Raw genomic sequence first — 20282 nt, forward strand, 5'->3', positions numbered from 1 at the left:
GCAGGGAGCCTGATGTGGGACTCGATCCCGGGACTCCAGGATCATGACCTGAGCTGAAGGCAGTCGCTTAACCAACTGAGCCACCCAGGTGCCCCATGTTTTATTTATTATTTTAGAGAGAGCTCTGGGGGAGGGGCAAAGGGAGAGGGAGACAAGCAGACTCCCTGCTGAGCGGGGAGCTGGACACAGGACTCGATCCCAGGACCCTGGGATCCTGACCTGAACCCAAATCAAGAGTTGGATGCCTCACCGACTAAGCCACTCAGGTGCCCCTGATGATTTGGAATTTATTGTTTCTCATCCTGCATCAGTATTTTAGAATCTTAAAGTTGTATATCGGTACATATTTTTGCTCATCCTTTATTGCTAATATTTAGGTTCAGTTATGGTGATAGATACAGAAATTAAAAGTAAAATATGTAGTTTTTATAGTCTTTGGTTCCCTTCTAAAGCAATTGACCCATTAATAGTATAATATTAACTTGAACAGTTTTGATATTCATTAATAAAGAAAGTTATAATACTTGACTTCCTATGTATGTGAGTGTTCATTTAACCTTTATAAAGGAAACATTTTGATAAAAGCACACTGCTTATCCAATATTTTCTTTTTCAATACTAATAGAAATGACTTAGAAATTATCAAAGCTGACCTCTTAGAACAGTCACCCAAAAATTATGTATATACATTGAACATTAAGATTTCCTTTTTATTTTTTCATATATTTAAAAAACATTCTTCTGTGGTAAATGACAGTGACATCAAATAAAGTTTAAAATTATAAAATCTGGGGGCACCTGGTGGCTCAGTCACTTAAGCATCTGCCTTCGGCTCAGGTCATGATCCTGGAGTCCCAGGATTAAGCCCCGCATCGGGCTCCCCGCTAGTGGGGAGTCTGCTGCTCCCTCTCCCTCTGCCACTCTCCCTACTCATGTTCTTTTGCTTGTGCGCTCTCTCTCTCTCAAATAAGTAAATAAATAAAATCTTTAAAATTACAAAATCTGTAGAACATCTTAAGAATTTTAGGGAGAGAGGAAGAGGAGTGAGGAGTGATGAGAAAGGCATGCAAAGATGTTAAGAATTCAGTGTTAAATTTGGGTTTTTGTTTTGTTTTTTAAAGATTATATTATTTTTTAAAGTAATCTCTGCACCCAACGTGGAGTTCCAACCCACAACCCTGAGATCAAGAGTTACATGCTCCACTGACTAAGCCAGCCAGGCACCCCTAAACTTGGGTCTTTTACTGAGATGTCAGTGTAATGTGGACATAAAGTTATGCACTAATGAGGGCGCCTGGGTGGCTCAGTTGGTTAAGCGACTGCCTTCGGCTCAGGGCATGATCCTGGAGTCCCGGGATCGAGTCCCACATCGGGCTTCCTGCTCAGCGGGGAGTCTGCTTCTCCCTCTGACCCTCCTCCCTCTCATGCTCTCTGTCTCTCATTCTCTCTCTCGCAAATAAATAAAATCTTTAAAAAAAAAAAAAAGTTATGCACTAATGATTACACCATAACACTAGGATTCTTGCACTGATAGATAGTTTTAGTTTTAAGAAATACTTTATTTCATGAAAATAGGTCTTAAAATTTTCAAATTGGCCAGTTGTCTTGAGTTTTCTCACATTATCTGCTAGTATTCCTAGTATTGCTTTCCTCTTTTGGCATCCGGTGCTTTTATGTTATTCCGTTTCTGTCCAGTGTCCTACCCCCCTCAGCCTACAGAATCCATATCCACTGATCCTTCATCAAATTTCTTACTTTGCTTTGCTGTAGATCTTGCTTTCTTTTGCCCTTCTCTCATTAAACATGGCCTGGTGCTTACTACATTTGAAAGATTTTCAAGTTACTAAATTAGAAAATAATCTGATAATTTATATGAATCTGTTATTAAAATGCTGTGTGTTATTTCTAGAGATTTTTTACTTATTGCTAGTGGACTTTTGGAGATATTAGAGAAAAAATGAATAGTAGAATTTTAACTCTTTGACAGGTCACTGAGAATATCTTTTTAGCTTGAGAGACCTTTCCAAAACTCTTCAAATTCCATTATATAGATTCACTTGAATTAGACAAATATTGAGCACCTACTATCTGTTAAGGCCTAAGCAAAACCTAGGTAATAAGAGAGGTAATAATTTAAGATCTTGCCAGCAAGATGTTCTGAAGCTAAAAAAGGAGATACATGTGTAACTAGTTTCAAAATATATTAAATGCTTAGATAAGGACATTTGGCAAACTATTAGGGACAGTCAGCAAACCATTTCTCTGCTAGTTATAATATATTGTTAGTCTCTATATTACTGTTATCTGCTTATAACTCCCATTTTTCTATAAATCATATTTAGTAATGGTGAAAATGTATATTAATATGTGATCAGCTAGAGTTCATATTTTAAAAAGAGTAAATTATTTGTTCCTTTTAAAAAGATAACTTAGTTGTATGTGGAGTTAGCCGGACTACAAAGTCCCCACATCTGTCTTTACTTCTGACACCAACTGCAGGTTTGGCGGGGAGATTCCCCAGAGGTAATTCTCAGGCTTGATAATTCACTAAAAGGACTCACAGATCTCAATGAAAGCTATTATAATCACAGTTATGGTGCATTATAGGGACAGGATACAGATTAAAATCAGCAAAAGGAAGAGAGGCATAGGGGAGAGTCTCAGAGGGTTCCAAGGGTGAAGCTTCTATTTCCTCTCTGTGGAGTCAGGGGCAAGTTACCCTGTGGTGTTAATGTGTGGGGTTGATATGTACCCCCACTGTTCAGAGTTTCCATTGGGCTTCATGACCTAGGCATGATTGATTGATTGATTGTGCATGTGAACTCAGGTACCAATCTGACTGATTACATTTGAACCAAAGCCCCTCACCCTGGGTCACATGGTTAGTTTTACTGGCATGGCTAGCCTCCACCTTGTCACAATTAGTTGGGGCTCCTAGGCTGTTAGGTAAAATGATCAGGCTCTATCCAAAATGGTTGAATGCTCGTGAAACAGGTCACCAGATTTATGCAAGCATTAGACAGAAATATAAGAGACAAACACACAAAAGGGAAAATAGGTCTAAATTTTAATGTTAAATTAAATAGAATTCAGTTTTAAACTCCTATAAGATTATGAATTTGATCATTTAAGCTTTTAAGGAAATGTAGCTCCTGTACTCTATAAAATGTTCCAGAGCATATTAAAATTCACAGCTTCACATTTCATTTTATGAAAAGAACATAAGCTTGATATCCAAACCTGGTAAAAAAAAAAAAAAAAAAGCACATAATAAGAAACTGCTAATTTGTCTCATGTTTACCCATGTTCCTACCTTTACCACATTATAGGTGTGTAATCTTGAAAAAGTTACTTAGCTCTTCTGTGCCTTAGTTTCCTCATGTAAAATGAGAACCTACCTTACAGAGTTGTCAAAATTTAATGCTCTTAGAGTGTTTATGATTGTGATTGGCATTTTGTAAGCACTTGGTAAATGTTAGCTTATATAAATATAGATGTAGAAGCAAAAATTCTTCATAAAATACTGGCAAACTGAATCTTGCAGCATACTTTTAATATCAAAAACTACTCAGACCATTAGCAACATCATAATTAATGGTGATGGAGGCATTCTTTTATTGTTTTTAAAAAATTTATTTGAGAGAGAGCGGGAGTATGCATGCGGGGCGGGGGGAGGGGCAGACCAAGAGGGAAAGAGAATCTTTTAAGCATACTCCACGCTGAGTGCAGAGCCTGAAACAGGGCTTGGTCCCACGACCCTGAGATCGTGACCTGAGCTGAAACCAAGAGTTGGATGTTTAGCTGACTACACCACCCAGGCGCCCCAGAGGCATTATTTTAAAGAATTATCAAGACACTTGTTATCACTATTCTCTTTGATTGTTCAGAAAGTGCTAGCCTTTGCAATAAGACAAGAAAAACAAATGGGGTAGTTGACTGACTGGAAAGACCCAGTTATCATTATTTATAGGTAGTAAGTTTATTGATGAAACCCAAGAAAATCAGGTAAAGATTATCCTGACCAAATTAGAGCCCTCAGTAATGTGATTGCTTACAAAATAAATATTAAAAATTCAAAAGCTTTCCTAGGTATTTGTAATAACTAATTTACAAAAATTGTTTCATTTGCAATAGCAACAGTAGTTTATTCTGCTAATGTTATATGGTGCTCAAAATTTCTAAGCGAAGAAATAGTACACTTCATTTGGTTCATTAGAAGAATGATTTTTTTTTTTAAGTACACATCTGCCTTGTCTTTCCCAAGAACTAATAGAGGTATGTTGGATTTATAAAGCAGAATATATTTTTGTCTTTTCCTTAACTTTCTCATAATTTTATTCACTTTTGGGACAGACATATCAACTGTATTCTATTAACAATAAAGCATTTACATTTCAGGAAGAATAGAAGCCATTTAGATTCTAAATTAACTTTTCTGTTGCTTAGAAGAGATAGAATTGATCCAATACATGACTTTCTTTCTTTTTTTTTATTTCTTTTATTATGTTAATCACCATGCATTACATCATTAGTTGTAGTTGGAACACTGGAACATGGAACATTGATGTAGTGTTCCATGATTCATTGTTTGCGTATAACACCCAGTGCTCCATGCAGTACGTGCCCTCTTTAATACCCATCACCAGGCTAACCCATCCCCCCACCCCCCCTCCCCTCTAGAACCCTCAGTTTGTTTCTCAGAGTCCATAGTCTCTCACGGTTCGTCTCCCCCACTGATTCCCCCCCTTCATTTCTCCCTTTCTACTATCTTCTTTTTTTTTTTTTAACATATAATGTATTATTTGTTTCAGAGGTACAGGTCTGTGATTCAACAGTCTTAACACAATTCACAGCGCTCACCATAACACATACCCTCCCCAATGTCTATCACCCAGCCACCCCATCCGTCCCACCCCCCACCACTCCAGCAACCCTCAGTTTGTTTCCTGAGGTTAAGAATTCCTCATATCTGTGAGATCATGTGATACATGTCTTTCTCTGATTGACTTATTTCGCTCAGCATAATACCCTGCATTTCCATCCACGTTGTTACAAATGGCAAGATTTCATTCCTTTTGATGGCTGCATAATATTCCATTGTATATATATACCACATCTTCTTTATCCATTCATCTGTCGATGGACATCTTGGCTCTTTCCACAGTTTGGCTATTGTGGACATTGCTGCTATAAACATCAGGGTGCACGTACCCCTTCGGATCCTTACATTTGTATCTTTGGGGTAAATACCCAGTAGTGCAATTGCTGGGTTGTAAGGTAGCTCTGTTTTCAAGTTTTTGAGGAACCTCCATACTATTTTCCAGAGTGGCTGCACCAGCTTGCATTCCCACCAACAGTGTAGGAGGGTTCCCCTTTCTCCGCTTCCCCACCAACATCTATCATTTCCTGACTTGTTAATTTTAGCCATTCTGACTGGTGTGAGGTGGTATCTCATTGAGGTTTTGATTTGGATTTCCCTGATGCTGAGTGATGTTGAGCACTTTTTCATGTGTCTCTTGGCCATTTGGATGTCTTTTTTGGAAAAATGTCTGTTCATGTCTTCTGCCCATTTCTTGATTGTATCATTTGTTCTTTTAGGTGTTGAGTTTGATAAGTTCTTTATAGATTTTGGATACTAGCCCTTTATCTGATATGTCATTTGCAAATATCTTCTCCCATTCTATCAGTTGTCTTTTGGTTTTGTTGACTGTTTCTTTTGCTGTGCAAAAGCTTTTTATCTTGATGAAGTCCCAATAGTTCATTTTTACCCTTGCTTCCCTTGCCTTTGGCGATGTTTCTAGGAAGAAGTTGCTTTGGCTGAGGTTGAAGAGGTTGCTGCCTATGTTCTCCTCAAGGATTTTGATTGACTCCTGTCTCACATTGAGGTCTTTCAACCATTTTGAGTCTATTTTTGTGTGTGGTGTAAGGAAATGGTCCAGTTTCATTCTTCTGCAAGTGGCTGTCCAATTTTCCCAACACCATTTGTTGAAGAGACTGCCTTTTTTCCATTGGACATTCTTTCCTGCTTTGTCGAAGATTAGTTGGCCATAGAGTTGAGGGTCCATTTCTGGGCTCTCTATTCTGTTCCATTGATCTATGTGTCTGTTTTTGTGCCAGTACCATACTGTCTTGATGATTACAGCTTTGTAATAGAGCTTGAAGTCTGGAATTGCCAACACATGGCTTTCTTTTTCTCTTGTGAGCTATTGGTGTTCAAAATATGTTAGTAACATTCTTTTTTTTTTTTTTTTAAGATTTTATTTATTTATTTGACGGATAGAGACACAGCGAGAGAGGGAACAGAAGCAGGGGGAGTAGGAGAGGGAGAAGCAGGCTTCCTGCTGAGCAGGAAGTCTGATGTGGGGCTCGATCCCAGGACCCTGAGATCATGACCTGAGCCGAAGGCAGACGCTTAACGACTGAGCCACCCAGGCGCCGCTATTAGTAACATCCTAACTTATAAGCAATCTAACCTAAATTTTTATGTTTATAGCTCTTAGTTAATACGTAAGGGAGAATAGAAAAATATTTAGAGTGAGAGGAGTTGTTAACTCTTAATATTCTTATTTAATTCATTCTGATACTTTATTCTTTTTATTTTGTACTGCCGTTTTACTGAAAAGACATAGAAAATTTAATTCACTAAAATATGACTAAGTGTAAAATGTAATGGAGTTTTTATGTTGCTGCTTATGTTCCTGTTTCACATGTGGAAAGCTGCTTTCAGTAAAAACATTCCTGTGGTAAAAACTTTTTTTCTACCTGTTGTAAAAACTTTTAATCTCATCTCTTTTGTGAATCTCTGTCCAATTTTACACCTCATCGTAAAAATATAAAAACAAATTGATAACACCACTTATTTTCTTATCCAGAGTCCTCTAGCAAAGTTTAATGAGAACTAGATTCCTTTTTTATAAACACTTTCCTCTTTTATCATAAATACCTATGTTGAGTAGTAATGAAAACAGGAAAGAAATGAGGAGCCAATTGATAGGACATTCTTCACTTGCTGTAAGCTCACACTTGGCCTGACTTCTTTAATCTCTGCAGCTTTCACCTAAAGGATGTTTAAAGAATAAAAACACTGATTGGGCGCCTGGCTGGCTCAGTCAGTAGAGCGTGCGGCTCTTGATCATGGGGTTGTAAGCTCAAGTCCCACATTGTATACAGAGATTCTTAAAATCTTAAAAAAAAAAAAAAAAAAAAGCCAGAGACAATGAAAACAAACCATTAAAGTGGTTGGCTAAAAATACTCTTATTCTTTAGGTTAATAAAGCAAAGCATTCATTTAGGTAGGATGTTTGTGTTTCCGTATTGTCTTTCATTTGTTATTTCACAGTTAACATTTCTTTATGTTACTTGTGAAATTATAGCTATATACAGTTTACTTCTGTTACCTGAAGTAAATTTTCTTCAATTATCTTTTAAGAGCATACCATAGTGGGGCTCCTGGGTGGCTCAGATGGTTAAGCGTCTGCCTTCGGCTCAGGTCACAATCCCAGAGTGCTGGGATCGAGCCTTGCATCAGACTCCCTGCTCAGTGGGAGCCTGCTTCTCCCCAATCCCTCCACTTGTGCTCTCTGACTCTCTCTCTCTGTAAAATAAATAAATAAAATCTTAAAAAAAAAAAGAGCATATCAGTTTCTTTTTAAATCATTGTTACAAAATCTTTTCATAGTAATTATGTTTATTATTTGTCTCTTTTCCTTTTATAAGTGACAAATATCAAAGTTTGCTATTTGACTAAAGATGTGAGTAGATGTTCCTTGTGTCCCCTACATGCTGGTCTAGATTTTATTAGGTTTTGAAGATGCTTCATGTATTACATGGTGTCTTAGTTTTCTAGGGCTGCCATAGCAGTACTATAGACTGGATGGTGTACCAATAGAAATCTATTTTCTCACAGTTCTGGAGGGTAGATATCCAAGATCAAGGTGTAACAGGGTTAATTTCTTCTAAGGTCTCTCTCCTTGGCTTTTCTTCGTCTGGTTTTTGTCTAGTGTCTTCATATGATCTTTCCTCTGTGTTTATCTGTGTGCTAATTTTTTCTTATAAGAACACTAATTATATTTGATTAGGACCCAGCCTAATGACCTCATTTAAGTTAATTACCTCTTTAAAGACTCTGTTTCCAAATATAGTCATATTCTGATGTTTGGGGAGTTAGGACCTCAGCATACGATTTTGGTGAGGACACAGTTTGGCCCATAACATTTGGTTAGTCTTCAAGAGGGCATGGACAGTTGTTTTCTTCATTTATTAAATCATTGCTCCAGGTCTCAGATTTCTGATTCTGGTTTTATGTTTAGTCTGGCCTTTAGTTCATGTATACAGTGTTTCTAGATCTAGAATCCTTGCTGGAACTTGAAGTCACAAAGTTGAAGCCTCCTCCCATTTAGAAAGTTCACCCTTGTGTTCCAGAAAGTACTCTTCATATTTGGTATGAACTGGCTATGATGGAGAGAAACTGAAGGGAAAGAAAAACCTAATAGACTTTCTGTCACATGTAGCTGCCCTATGTCAGAAACTAGTGTTGGCACTAAAATGTGGCCTGTTTTAGTTTTCTCTTGTTACCATAAAAAGTTATTACAAACTCAGTGGCTTTAAACAACACAAATATATTAACGTTATAGTTCTATAGGTCACAAGTCTGACACAAGTCTCATAAGGCTAAAATCATCAAAGGTGTCCACAGGGCTGTATTTCATAGCCTGTCTTTTCTAGCTTCTGGAGACTACCTCCTCTGTTCCTTGGTTCATGGTGCCCTTTTTCCATTTTCAAGCCAGGGATGTAGTATCTTTCTGGCTCTGCTTCTGTCATCACAGCTCTTTCTCTGAGGACAGCCAGGAAAGATTTTTCACTCTCAAGGACTCACCCTTAATCACATTTGCAGTCTCTTTTGCCACATAAGGTAACATATTTCCAGGGAAGTCGTCATTCTGCCTACCACAGAGTCCCAGCCAGAATGTCATCATTTGTCCCTCCACTCTCCTTTGCTGTCTTTTTCCTTTCATAGTATGGAATTGCTTGTCATTTCAGACAAGTGGTCCTGCACTGGAATGAGCACTAATCATTACATAAAGCCAGAGGAGAGAAGAAGGTCCCTCAGTTTCCACGCTTTCAGTTTGTAGTGTCATAGGCTTACTCTTTGCTGTCTCTTTTTATTTCACCCTCTCTAAATTAGATGATAATGTAATTGTATCAAGAATTTCTTTGTTTTTTGAGATACTACACCAATGTCTTGGGGACGAGATGGGGCCTTTCTTCAGTTTGGCTTTATATGCACTGAAACTATCAGGAAGTCCTTGAAATTTGTGGTATATTTTAGAAATACTCATTATATAAACTAAAATAGACAAGATATTTACCTGAGACAGGAATCTTTTGGGAAGTAGAATACTTTTATTTTAACTTAATAATATAAATTTGAAATTAGTGGTTCTCAGTATATGTTCTATGAACCAACCACTTCAGAATTACCAGGGGCTTGTGTTAAGAATGCAAAATCCTGGGCCCTGTTCCAGACTTAACTGAATCACAGTCAGATTTTAATCATTTTTATTTCTACCACTTTTTAAGATTCATGCCAGCTCATATGCATGCTGACATTTAAAGTATTGCTTTTATGCAGTATTTAAAAATTTATGCCTCAGATGCTTGGCTAAATGTTGGCAGCTAGTTTCCTTTTATTTATTTAAGAGAGAGAGAGAGAAAGAGTGAATGGAAGGGAGAGGTAGAGAGAGTCTGAGGCAGACTCTGCACTGAGTGCAGAGCCTGACACGGGGCTCGATCCCAGGACTGCAAGACCATGACCTGAAGCGAAACCAAGGGTCAGACGCTTAACAGACTAAGCCACCCAGGTACCCTGGCAGTTAGTTTCCGTAATTGTATTGATGATATGAGCCAGCAAAACAGCCAAAATTATATATTCTTTACAGAACCTGATTTTTTCATATGAAAATGAGTAAATGGCAACAAAGAAGATGATTATCTGTATATTATAAATAAAATTTTTAAAATAAATGCTAAAGTGGGGAATATTCATAACATTATAATGGCAGATAAACATTAATAATCTTAATATTCAGAGAACACTTTCAAGGCAATAAGAAAAGTCAAATGTGGGCGCCTGGGTGGCTCAGTCGGTTAAGCGACTGCCTTCGGCTCAGGTCATGATCCCAGGGTCCTGGGATCGAGTCCCACATCGGGCTCCCTGCTCTGTGGGGAGCCTGCTTCTCCCTCTCCCACTCCCCCTGCTTGTGTGTCCTCTCTCGCTGTGTCTCTCTGTCAAATAAATAATAAAAATAAAATCTTAAAAAAAAAAAAAAAAAAGAAAAGTCAAATGTGAAATATAAAAATTGCCTAAGGGCATATGGGCACAGATAATTTACAAATGAAGAAATAAAAATGGTCAATAAACTTATAAAAAGTATTCAACAGTGTTAGAAGAGAAATAAAAATGAATGCTACTTGACAACATTTTATATATGCAAATATATATATTTTTATATATTTAATACTTGTATATTATATATTTATGTGTATATTTCATATATATATATACACATATATATGGAAAGATAATACTTTTACCAGATGCTGCAACAAAATAGATACACAGACAGTTCCTGACTTATGATGGTCTGACTTAGGATTTTTGGACTTCACAATGGTGCCAAAGCTATATGCATTCAGTAGAAACCATACTTCAGATTTTGAATTATGATCTTTTTCCAGGCTGTGGTATGTGGTATGATCTCTCTCTCGTGATGCTGGCCAGAGGCAGCGAGCCGCAGCTCCTAGTCAGCCATGTGTTCATGAGGTTAAACAGCCAATACACTTATAACCATTCTGTGCCCAGACAATCATCTGTTGTTCAGTGTAGTATTCAAGAAATTACATGAGATATCCAGCACGTTATTATAAAGTAGGCTTTTTGCAATGATTGTGCCCAAGTGTAGCCTAATATAAGTGTTCTGAGCACATTTAAGGGAGGCTGGACTAAGCTATGATGTTCAGTAGGTTAGGTGTATTCAATGCATTTTTTACTTAAGATATTTTCAATTTATGATGGGCTTATTGGGATGTAATTCTATTGTAAGTTCAGGAAGATCTGTACTTAGATGTCACTGGGTTAAGAGATTAATTTGTTCATCCTCTTGAGGAGGGCAGAGTTTCAATACAGTTTGCAAGCTTTTAAAATGTTCATCTAGTGACATGAAAACTTTTCATAATATATTCCTCTGTGTAAAGGGGTTATAAAACAGTCTATGATATTGTCACACATTTAGAGAGATAGTATTCTACATGCATAGACATAGGGAAAAGGACCTAGAAGAATATGCATCAAGATGCTAATGGTGGGTAGAGATTATTGGTATTCTTTGTTTTTAATTTTACTTTTCAGTCCTCTGAAATTTTCTGATAGGCAATATTGCTTTTTTAATGATAAAGAAGACCCTAAAATATTAAAAAAATATTTTTTCTGACTACTAAATTTTTGTAATTTATTGAAAAAAAGCTGAATACAGAATATTTAGGGTGTTCTGACAAAGTCGATACAGGACACAGGATAAAAATCATGAAATTCAGGACATGTCCACATATATAGGATACCTGGCAACCCTAAACACACATCGTCTGTTTAGGAATGAAAAATAAATGATTTTTTTCATTCTTAAGAAAATATTTTTTAATTCTCAAACTCCAGATTGGAAAGGTAGGAATGTAAGAAACTAGAACAGGTGAGAGATAATGATTTCTATTAACATTAAATAAATGAATACTTCAAATAAAAATTTCCAAGTTTCTAGAATTGAGATATTTCTAATGAGTAAGTAATTACCTTCACCAGTGTATTCCCTCCTTATCTCCTTTTTGGAACTCTCTTCTATTCCTATATATTTTGTCTTTTACTATTTTTCCCTACTCTTCCCTTCTTTCTTGCTTCCAAGTCTTTGGTGACACCACATGTATTGTATATGACACTTCTTGCTAAAGGAAGCCTAACCTTTTTTAAGTGCTTGCTTAATTTCAAGTCTTTCATTTATTCTCCAACAAAGATCTCTTAAGTGTTTACTCTTGGCCACAAGAAGTTTTTAATCCAATGAGTTAATATCACTTCTGTGCCAGGCTATTTGGTCTGTGGAGCCATTATCAAAACTGGGTAATCTTGTTAAATTGCTTTTTGTAGATACTAATTTTTTTGGTCAGCCAGATTTCCAAGAATGCACTCATTGTTCAAGTCTTAATTATCATGAAATTTTTAAAAAACAGTAACTTTGGCAGGGACATTATGACTGGAAGAATTTTATCACTTCCTGATTTAATTCAAAGATAACGAGATAAAGTATTCTTAAGTCTTCCTAATTGACTCTTCACTGTAGTCAGACTTCTTTATGAATTATACTTTAATTATTAGCATGGGAAAGAATGAGAGAAAAGGCAAAACCCATAGCATCTTTTCTCAATTGTGTTCTTTCTCTAATTCACATTTTAGAAGTCCAAATATATTCCAGACATGGAGAAAATATTTTAATTCTGGCAGCCACTAGTAGCTCATTGGTGCTTCAACCTCAGCCATTCAGAAGCCTGCCAGTAGACTGCTTAAAGATTTTAGGCCTCACAAAATAGCTGGGCTTTACAGCAGCACTGTTTCAGATTTTACATTTTATCTGAAATACATTTATATGATTAAATATGTTAACTTACAGCTAGCTGGAAAGCCTTAACTCATTGTTGTGCAGTATAAGTTGGATGACCACAGAATCTATTGGCCAAACACACTGAAAGAGGATGCTGTTAATAATTATACTAGGACAATAGGTATGAACTGGGCTATAATTTCTTTTGGCTTTAAGCAAATCCCAACTCAGATCATTCAAATGGTTTAACCTTTTGACATCACAACACCTGCAAAAACATCATTCATCCATAACAAACCACCTCCAAATTTAGTGACTTAAAACAATCACTGTTTTATTAATGTTTAGGATTCACTGGGATGGCTAGGAAGGCCGGGATGCTTGGCACAGCCTTTCTCCATCTAGATTCTCATCCTTCACAAATTGTTCACATTCCACATGTAAAATATGCACATCTCCATCCTAGGTTCCCAGAAGTTTCATCCCACTAACAACAGCAGGCCCAAAGTTCAGGGTCCTGTCATCTAAATAAGTTCTAGATGCAAATGAAGCTTCTTGTGTTCTGCTCCTTGGTGTGGGTCCTTGTCGCTGTTCAGTGGTGAGGCAGGGACAGAATAACCATAATCCACACTTCAATTCAAAATGGGAGGACTGGGCATCATATTGCCCTCAGTGGTTCATGGCATTCCGAATTGCCCCTGGACTCAAGTTGCCAGGCCACCTTCCCCGGGTCAGGGGATATTTTTTGAATGGGGCCTAGTTCTGTTTCCTTAGAGTGGTTCTATAGTTCATTGTACTTTTAGGCTTTTGGATCTGCTCTCTGAGCTCTTGGCTCCGTCCTTTGAGATATCTTTCCTTTTCCATAAGACATGGTGGTGCTGCCACTGAATAGCTTTCTCTGTCTGCTTTCTGCCTGTGGAAAGTTGGGGGCCCAGAGTAGAATGTTCATTTTGACGTGTCTCTGTCCCAAATCATCTCAATAGTGCAGTACCCTTAAATATTTTTTAGGCTTTCTATGTATCAGACCAGTGTCTACCCTGTTAGAGAAAGGACTTACTCTCAATTCTTTTCAAAACAGACCTCCCTATGTTGACTGGCGTGTCAGTGTGCTGCAGAACCAGCTCTTTTTAGCTAACCATGGTGATCTGTTGGGCTCCACTTTAAATTAGTTTTTCACAAAAGGTGTTCCAGCTACACACTTGGTCTTTGATTGTAGGCCTTCTTTTACTTTGGAAATCTTTTACAAGCAAGTCCTGTGCCCTCTATAGTCTCTTTAGTTTTTGCTCACAGGCTAGACTTTACTTCTCCATCTCATCCCTGTTTTAACTTTATCATACAGCTATGAGAAGCCAACTTACACATTAGGCATTCTGCCCAGATATCTCTTCCACCAGATTCACAAGTTCTTTAGGTACATTGTCTTTTGAGGTCACTGAAGATAACAGTTTGGTCCATTTTTTCACTATTACATGACATAGATTACAAATTTTTTTTCCAGCCCACAAAAACAATGTGTCCTTTTAAATCTCTTTCAGCAATATTTTGTAGTTTCCAATGTATAAGGCTTACACATATTTTGTGAAATATGTCTGTATGAATTTTATATTTTGGAATGATATTATAAATGGAGTTGTGTGTTTTATTTCATTTTCACCTGTTCATTGCTAGTATGTACAGATATAGTTGATTTGTATGTGTTAATCTTAGAACCTACTATTGTATTAAATTCACATATTTTTTCTAGTGGGTTATTTTGTGTGTAGATTTTTAAATATTTTCCATGTACATGATCATGCATATACAAATAAAAAGTTTACTTTCTTCCTTCTAATCTGTATTCCTATATTTTCTTTTTCTTGCCTTATTGTAATGGCTAGGGTCGCCAGTATAGTGTTGAATAGAAGTAGCAAGAGTAGATATCCTTGGGATGCCTGGGTGGCTCAGTTGGTTAAGCGTCTGCCTTCAGCTCAGGTCATGATCCCAGGGTCCTGGGATTGAGTCCTGCATTGGGCTGTTTGCTCAGTGGGGATCCTGCTTCACCCTCTGCCTGCCCTCCCTATGCTTTTGTGCTGTCTCTCTCTCTGACAAATAAATGAAATCTTAAAAAAAAAGAGTAGATATTCTTGTCTTGTTTCCAGTCTTAGGGGAATAGCATTCAGTCTTTCACTGTGAATGAAATACGTTGTTAGCTGTGGGTTTTTTACAGATGCCCTCTGTTGGGTTGAGGAAGTTCATTTCTATTCCTAGTTTACTGGGAGCTTTTGTTATATATGTATTTTATAGTATATAAATTATACCTTGATGAAAATGGTCTCATAAAAAACAGTATTACATATACTAAAACTTGAACAGAGTAATGTTGTCAAGTTTTAGAGAAAACTTAAGCTTTGTAAAGCTTAAAAAGTTTAAGAAACCTTTAGTTAAGGCTAAAAATTTATTTTTAACATCAGCCAGTTAATATATTAAAGATATAATCAAAATGTTTGTTGAAGATTTTGCCTTCAGAAACAAAACAAATCTAAGAAAAGAATTGGTATCTTTCCATTTTTTAAACTAATATAATATTTCAAAATTCAATATTACTTTTCTATGTGATAAACTTTGCTTGTAAAATCAGAATTGAACTTTTCTAATTAGCACCACTGAAAGATTTTAATTCCTTTTATTTCCCCCAAATAAGGCAGAATGTTTTAATGTTTAGTAATTCTTTTTCTTATTTGACATATAAATACTATAGACATATTCTGTGTAATACAAAATAATACTGTAGGTTAATTCTCACTCAGTATGGAAAGATTTTATTTCCATTTCTCTCCTTCTATAGATGAGGAAACTGAGCTCAGAAAGTGTGAATGACATCCTATCATTACTTCTATATCTGTGGTAACTTTTTTTTAATAGGATTTACTCAAAGATCCATTGTACATTGGGCTACGGCAGAGAAGAGTGAGAGGTCCTGAATATGATGATTTTTTGGATGAATTCATGGAGGCAGTTTCTTCCAAGTATGTATAATCTTTATTTTATCTATATTTGAATTGGATTTCAAAAATTTAAAAATAACCTAACATAATGAACTATAAAGGTATCCAACTTTGGTGTAGTATGTTTAGTAATTAGAAATGATTTGTATAGGGGCGCCTGGGTGGCTCAGTCATTAAGCGTCTGCCTTCGGCTCAGGTCATGATTGCAGGGTCCTGGGATCGAGCCCCGCATTGGACTCCCTGCTCACAGGAAGCCCGCTTCTCCCTCTCCCACTCCCCTTGCTTGTGTTCCCTCTCTCGCTGTGTCTCTGTCAAATAAATAAATTTAAAAAACTTAAAAAAAAAAGAGAAATTATTTGTATGAAATGCATACACACATACTGTCTTAATTATTAGTGACCAAATGATAAAGTCATGCATCTATCTCAAAAAAGGTTGTCTTTGTTGCTATCCCTGAAGATACTTTTATGAATATCTTTAGATCGTGTGGTTATTGAAATGCATGATTATGGTGAATGAGGCAGTGGTCACTGACCAAATTACCCAAGTAAGCCATTTTATGATTGGCAGTCTGTATTTTGTTTCTGGCTGCTAATAAAATGTGATCTCCAGTCATCTTTGTGGGTATATTTGACCCTTTTGTGGTAGGAAGTGGGGACTGAATGTGAGTTAGTATAATCCACAAGTCCAGAATGGTGTTTAAGAACCAGGACATCCAATCAACAGTTCGTGAGTCTCTGATTAAATGTCTACTATTTGGTTAAAATGCAGTACTCTATTACACTTAATTTAGGTAACATTTAATTGTGGGCCAAGTGCTACTATAAAGTTTTCCAATTTTTTTTTCTTTCAGCAAAGAGACTCCCACCATAATTTAGTAATGTATTCTGAGAGAATTTTGTCACACTAATGAGACAGCCATCCCATTGGTTACTATACAGCCACAAAAACCATGGACTATTTTAAAACCTGTATGCTGCCTTGGTTTTTCGTAGAAATAAACTCATCACTAGAACCAGCTGTAACTAGAGACATAGTTCAGGGTTTTTTAATTATAAGGTTTAATTTTAAGAAGTTGTATGCAACAGCAGAAAGTGCTTTCATCAGCTTGCACAATATTTAGAATATATTGAACCTCTCGTTGCCTAAAGTTTCAGGGCAGGGTATATTTGCCAGTTAGTATGGGCTACTTTTTAAAAACATGGGCCTGATTTATTTATTGTAATTATTAACTTATTTGGTTAAGCTGTACTTAATCATAGAAATAGTTGAGGAACTGTACAGTTTAAGCTCAAGATTGCATGGTACAGTTAATGTCTAGTAGTTTCTCATATATAATGTAATGTTTTGAAATTACCCGTAACTCTTTAGATAGTAACATTAATCAGGAGATTATATAGAGAACATTGTGACGCTATGTAAAAGAAAAAGGAAATGCAATTCTTATCATATTTGTTTTTAGTTTTTTTTATTATGTTAATCACCATACATTACATCATTAGTTTTTGATGTAGTGTTCCATGATTCATTGTTTGCGTATAACACCCAGTGCTCCATGCAGTACATGCCCTCTTTAATTATTTGTTTTTATTGTCTGTGTAAGTAGAGACTATCTTTATATATACAACTTCAGTATACTTACAAAGAAACTGTTAAACAAGTTTATGAACATCGTTTATATGGCCTATATACTTAAGTGCTGATGAAATGAAAATAGAAATAATTCCATTTGGAATCGATGAGAAGCTTTCCTCAGAAAATGAGATTTGAGCTAATTTTGAATGCACTGTGTCAATATAGAGTCAGAAAAGCTTTTTAAAAAAAAATAGTGAATTGAAGGATTACCTAAGATCTTTGATAAAGAGATGAGGATTGACAAAAGTCAATAATTTTAAATGCAGAGAGCACCTATAGATCAGGAGTTATGCCATAGACTCTTCCCAGAGAAGAATCACAAAGACTTTTCAAAAATAGTTTCTAGCATGCTGCTGCTTTGGGAAAAGTTTTCTAGAAGCGACACCTAGCACTACCCAATTAAATTGGGAAGTGGTCCTAAAGATAAGCCCAAGATTATTTAAAAAGAAAATGTAACCTAATTCAAGGTGAAAAATGACTGTTGCAAGTTGAGCTACTCAGGAATCACATTCTAAGATGGAGTTGATTAAGGAGTGCCCTTGGAATGAACCCCTTTGGAAGGGAGGGGACAGAAGGAGTGGATCAAGGGAGAAGGATAAAGTGGGTAATGGGAGTGGATAAAGGGAGAAGTCGAGCTTCACCGTAGAACCACCAACAGCCTTGCATAACTTCATTAGAATCATCCCTGTGTGCCAGTTAGATACTTACGGGGACACTAATTTCTGCCAATCTCCGCCCCCCCAATACTATATTGGTTTTTTTACTTACTACATTCTCAGTGTTGGGTGGGGCAGTTTCAAATTCTTCCTCTTGACTTTTTTCATAATTATACTCTTTACTTCATAGGCCAAGGACTTGATATGGGTGTTGTGGGACTTACTAATCATGTTAGTCTATTCTGATTATACATTTGGGGACTGAGAAAATCACCAGGCCAGTCTATGGTCCTAATGAATGGACCCATTATGAGCTAGACCTTGGCCAAGGCTCCATTTATTACTGACTTCCAAATGCCTTTACTCTAACGAGGAGGGTGATGGCATATAGATGCTTTTGGTCTTCTCGTATGACTGTCAACTCTGTGCCCTTGAAATGTTTGGGTATTCCCTGCCCCCCAGAGCACAGTTACCTGAATAAAAAGCTATAGGTCCCACTGGAGAAGGATTGAGGGAATTATTACTCTCTATTCTTACCATGGTGTTGCAAGATCTTTCCTTCTGGATTCTAGGCCTCTTACGTTAGAGGGTTCTGAGTCCAAAAATTAGCTGAGGCATGGAAGCTGAAAAAGATATTGACTTCATTGGGGCAACTTCCCTCAGATTTCTTCATTCATCTTTGATTTATTTTGATTGTACACATTGACTAGTAGCCTTGTCAGCTGTCTGTTTTGCATCTAGGGATGCTGTATTCTTTTAATTATCTCAATAATTCTCTGTGGGTCAGCCCCCCACTAACCCCAGGCTTGCCACTCTTAGGATAGTTAGGCCCGTCTAGCTTTTCATGGCTTCTGATCCTCACCTGGACCTATCATCCCCATTTCTATCAATGAGCCTAGTTCTAGAACAGCCTTTCCTTCTGTCAGTTCTGGCCTTCGCAAGAGAACCGCCACAAAACTTGCTAATGTGGATTCTTCTTGCTGGCATCTTCCTTATGGCTGTGGTAAATGGTGTGTTTTCCGGGCCTTCACAATATCTGATGGGTTTTCTGGCCTTACAAAGCACTTGCATTCTAGAATGTACTCTCAGAGCCTTGTGATCCCCTCTTCTGCCATCTGCCACAGCAATTCTGGCATTTCAACAACATTTAATATGAGTCATTACTTTCTCCATGTTTCCAGGAACCACCCTAGCAGTGAGTTTATACCATCTGAGATTCTTACTGGTTGTAAATCCTGTATCTCAGGAGAGCACCTCAAATCAATAAGCTTTTTCTTATCTAATAGTTGAATTCCAACCCCTTTGAGCAAAAACCCTCAGAAATTAATCTCACATATACTCTTCTGGCTAATATAAACCAGCTAGATCTCACAGTTCCTTTGTGTAATAGCCCCTTTCTTCCTTTGTTAGGCCTAGTATGTCCTAGGTGGGTTATATTGTGACATAACCCTTGTTATGGGCCTCAGGGTCTGGAGAGGAGGTGAAGGTAGTAGATGGAGGTAAGGGAGGTACATGTTGTTTGAGGGAGAAGCTTCTGTGTACATGATTCCCAAGAGAGAAAGGGCAGACCATTTTTGTGGATTCAGAAAGTTTTAGGGAATCTGGGAATTCAAGATTTTGGGAGGCATCAAACCAGGTATCTCGTGTGTCAGGATCCAATCAGGATCCTGACTTAGCAGATCTACCTTGCTGAAGTTTTGGACTTTCTGAATACTGTGATGATTATTCCCTGTTTCTGGTGATTAGCTCTCTCTGCCCAGGAGCTATAGGATCTGAGAGCATTTTTGTATCTACTTGGGAGGTCCTCTGCTTTTTACATTGGTGATTGCTTGTCTTTAACTTTTTGTGATCTTTTCCTGTTGTCCTTATAGTTAATATATCTCCCATATTTCTCAAACACCTCACACGTCATTCCAGCTGAGGTGTTCCCTTCTGCGGATATACTATCTAATCCTCCTATGGTGAGAGTTTGAACAGTTGGACTGCCCCGCTGTGCCGGGCATTCTCTCTGCTCCACCTGCCACCAGTAACAGGGTCCACGTCACCAGCCAGGCAGCGAGTGATCCAGCTCCAAAGCCCCATCTTGTCACCGGATTTCTCAGACCACTCCCAGTGCTAATTGTCACAGATGAGGTTACCTGAGAGGCAGATTTCTGAACCAAACTTTAGTGTTCAAGAGGTTTATAAGACATGTCCTAGAGATCAACCCCTATCGAAGGGGTACAAAGGAGGCAGGAATGGGCAGAGGGATGCAGGCACAATGATACCTTCCACTCACCCCGTGGGGAACTTTGGTGCAACAGTAGCTTTTCAGAGTTGTCCCCAGTTAGGCTGGGATGGCCAAGTCTTTATAGTCCTGAATT

General features: G+C 37.4%; 1 protein-coding gene across 1 annotated transcript in view; it reads left to right on the forward strand.

Moving 5' to 3' along the window:
- The window catches only part of ME1 (malic enzyme 1), a 215623-nt gene that overhangs the window by 102428 nt on the left and 92913 nt on the right, over nt 1-20282 (forward strand). The window contains exon 8 of the mRNA XM_021693605.2: nt 15546-15649. Within this exon, the coding sequence (XP_021549280.2) occupies nt 15546-15649 (104 nt within the window). The remainder of the gene's footprint in view (nt 1-15545; nt 15650-20282) is intronic.

The sequence above is a fragment of the Neomonachus schauinslandi genome, chromosome 8 (assembly GCF_002201575.2).
Source record: "Neomonachus schauinslandi chromosome 8, ASM220157v2, whole genome shotgun sequence".
Taxonomy (NCBI): Eukaryota; Metazoa; Chordata; class Mammalia; order Carnivora; family Phocidae; genus Neomonachus; species Neomonachus schauinslandi.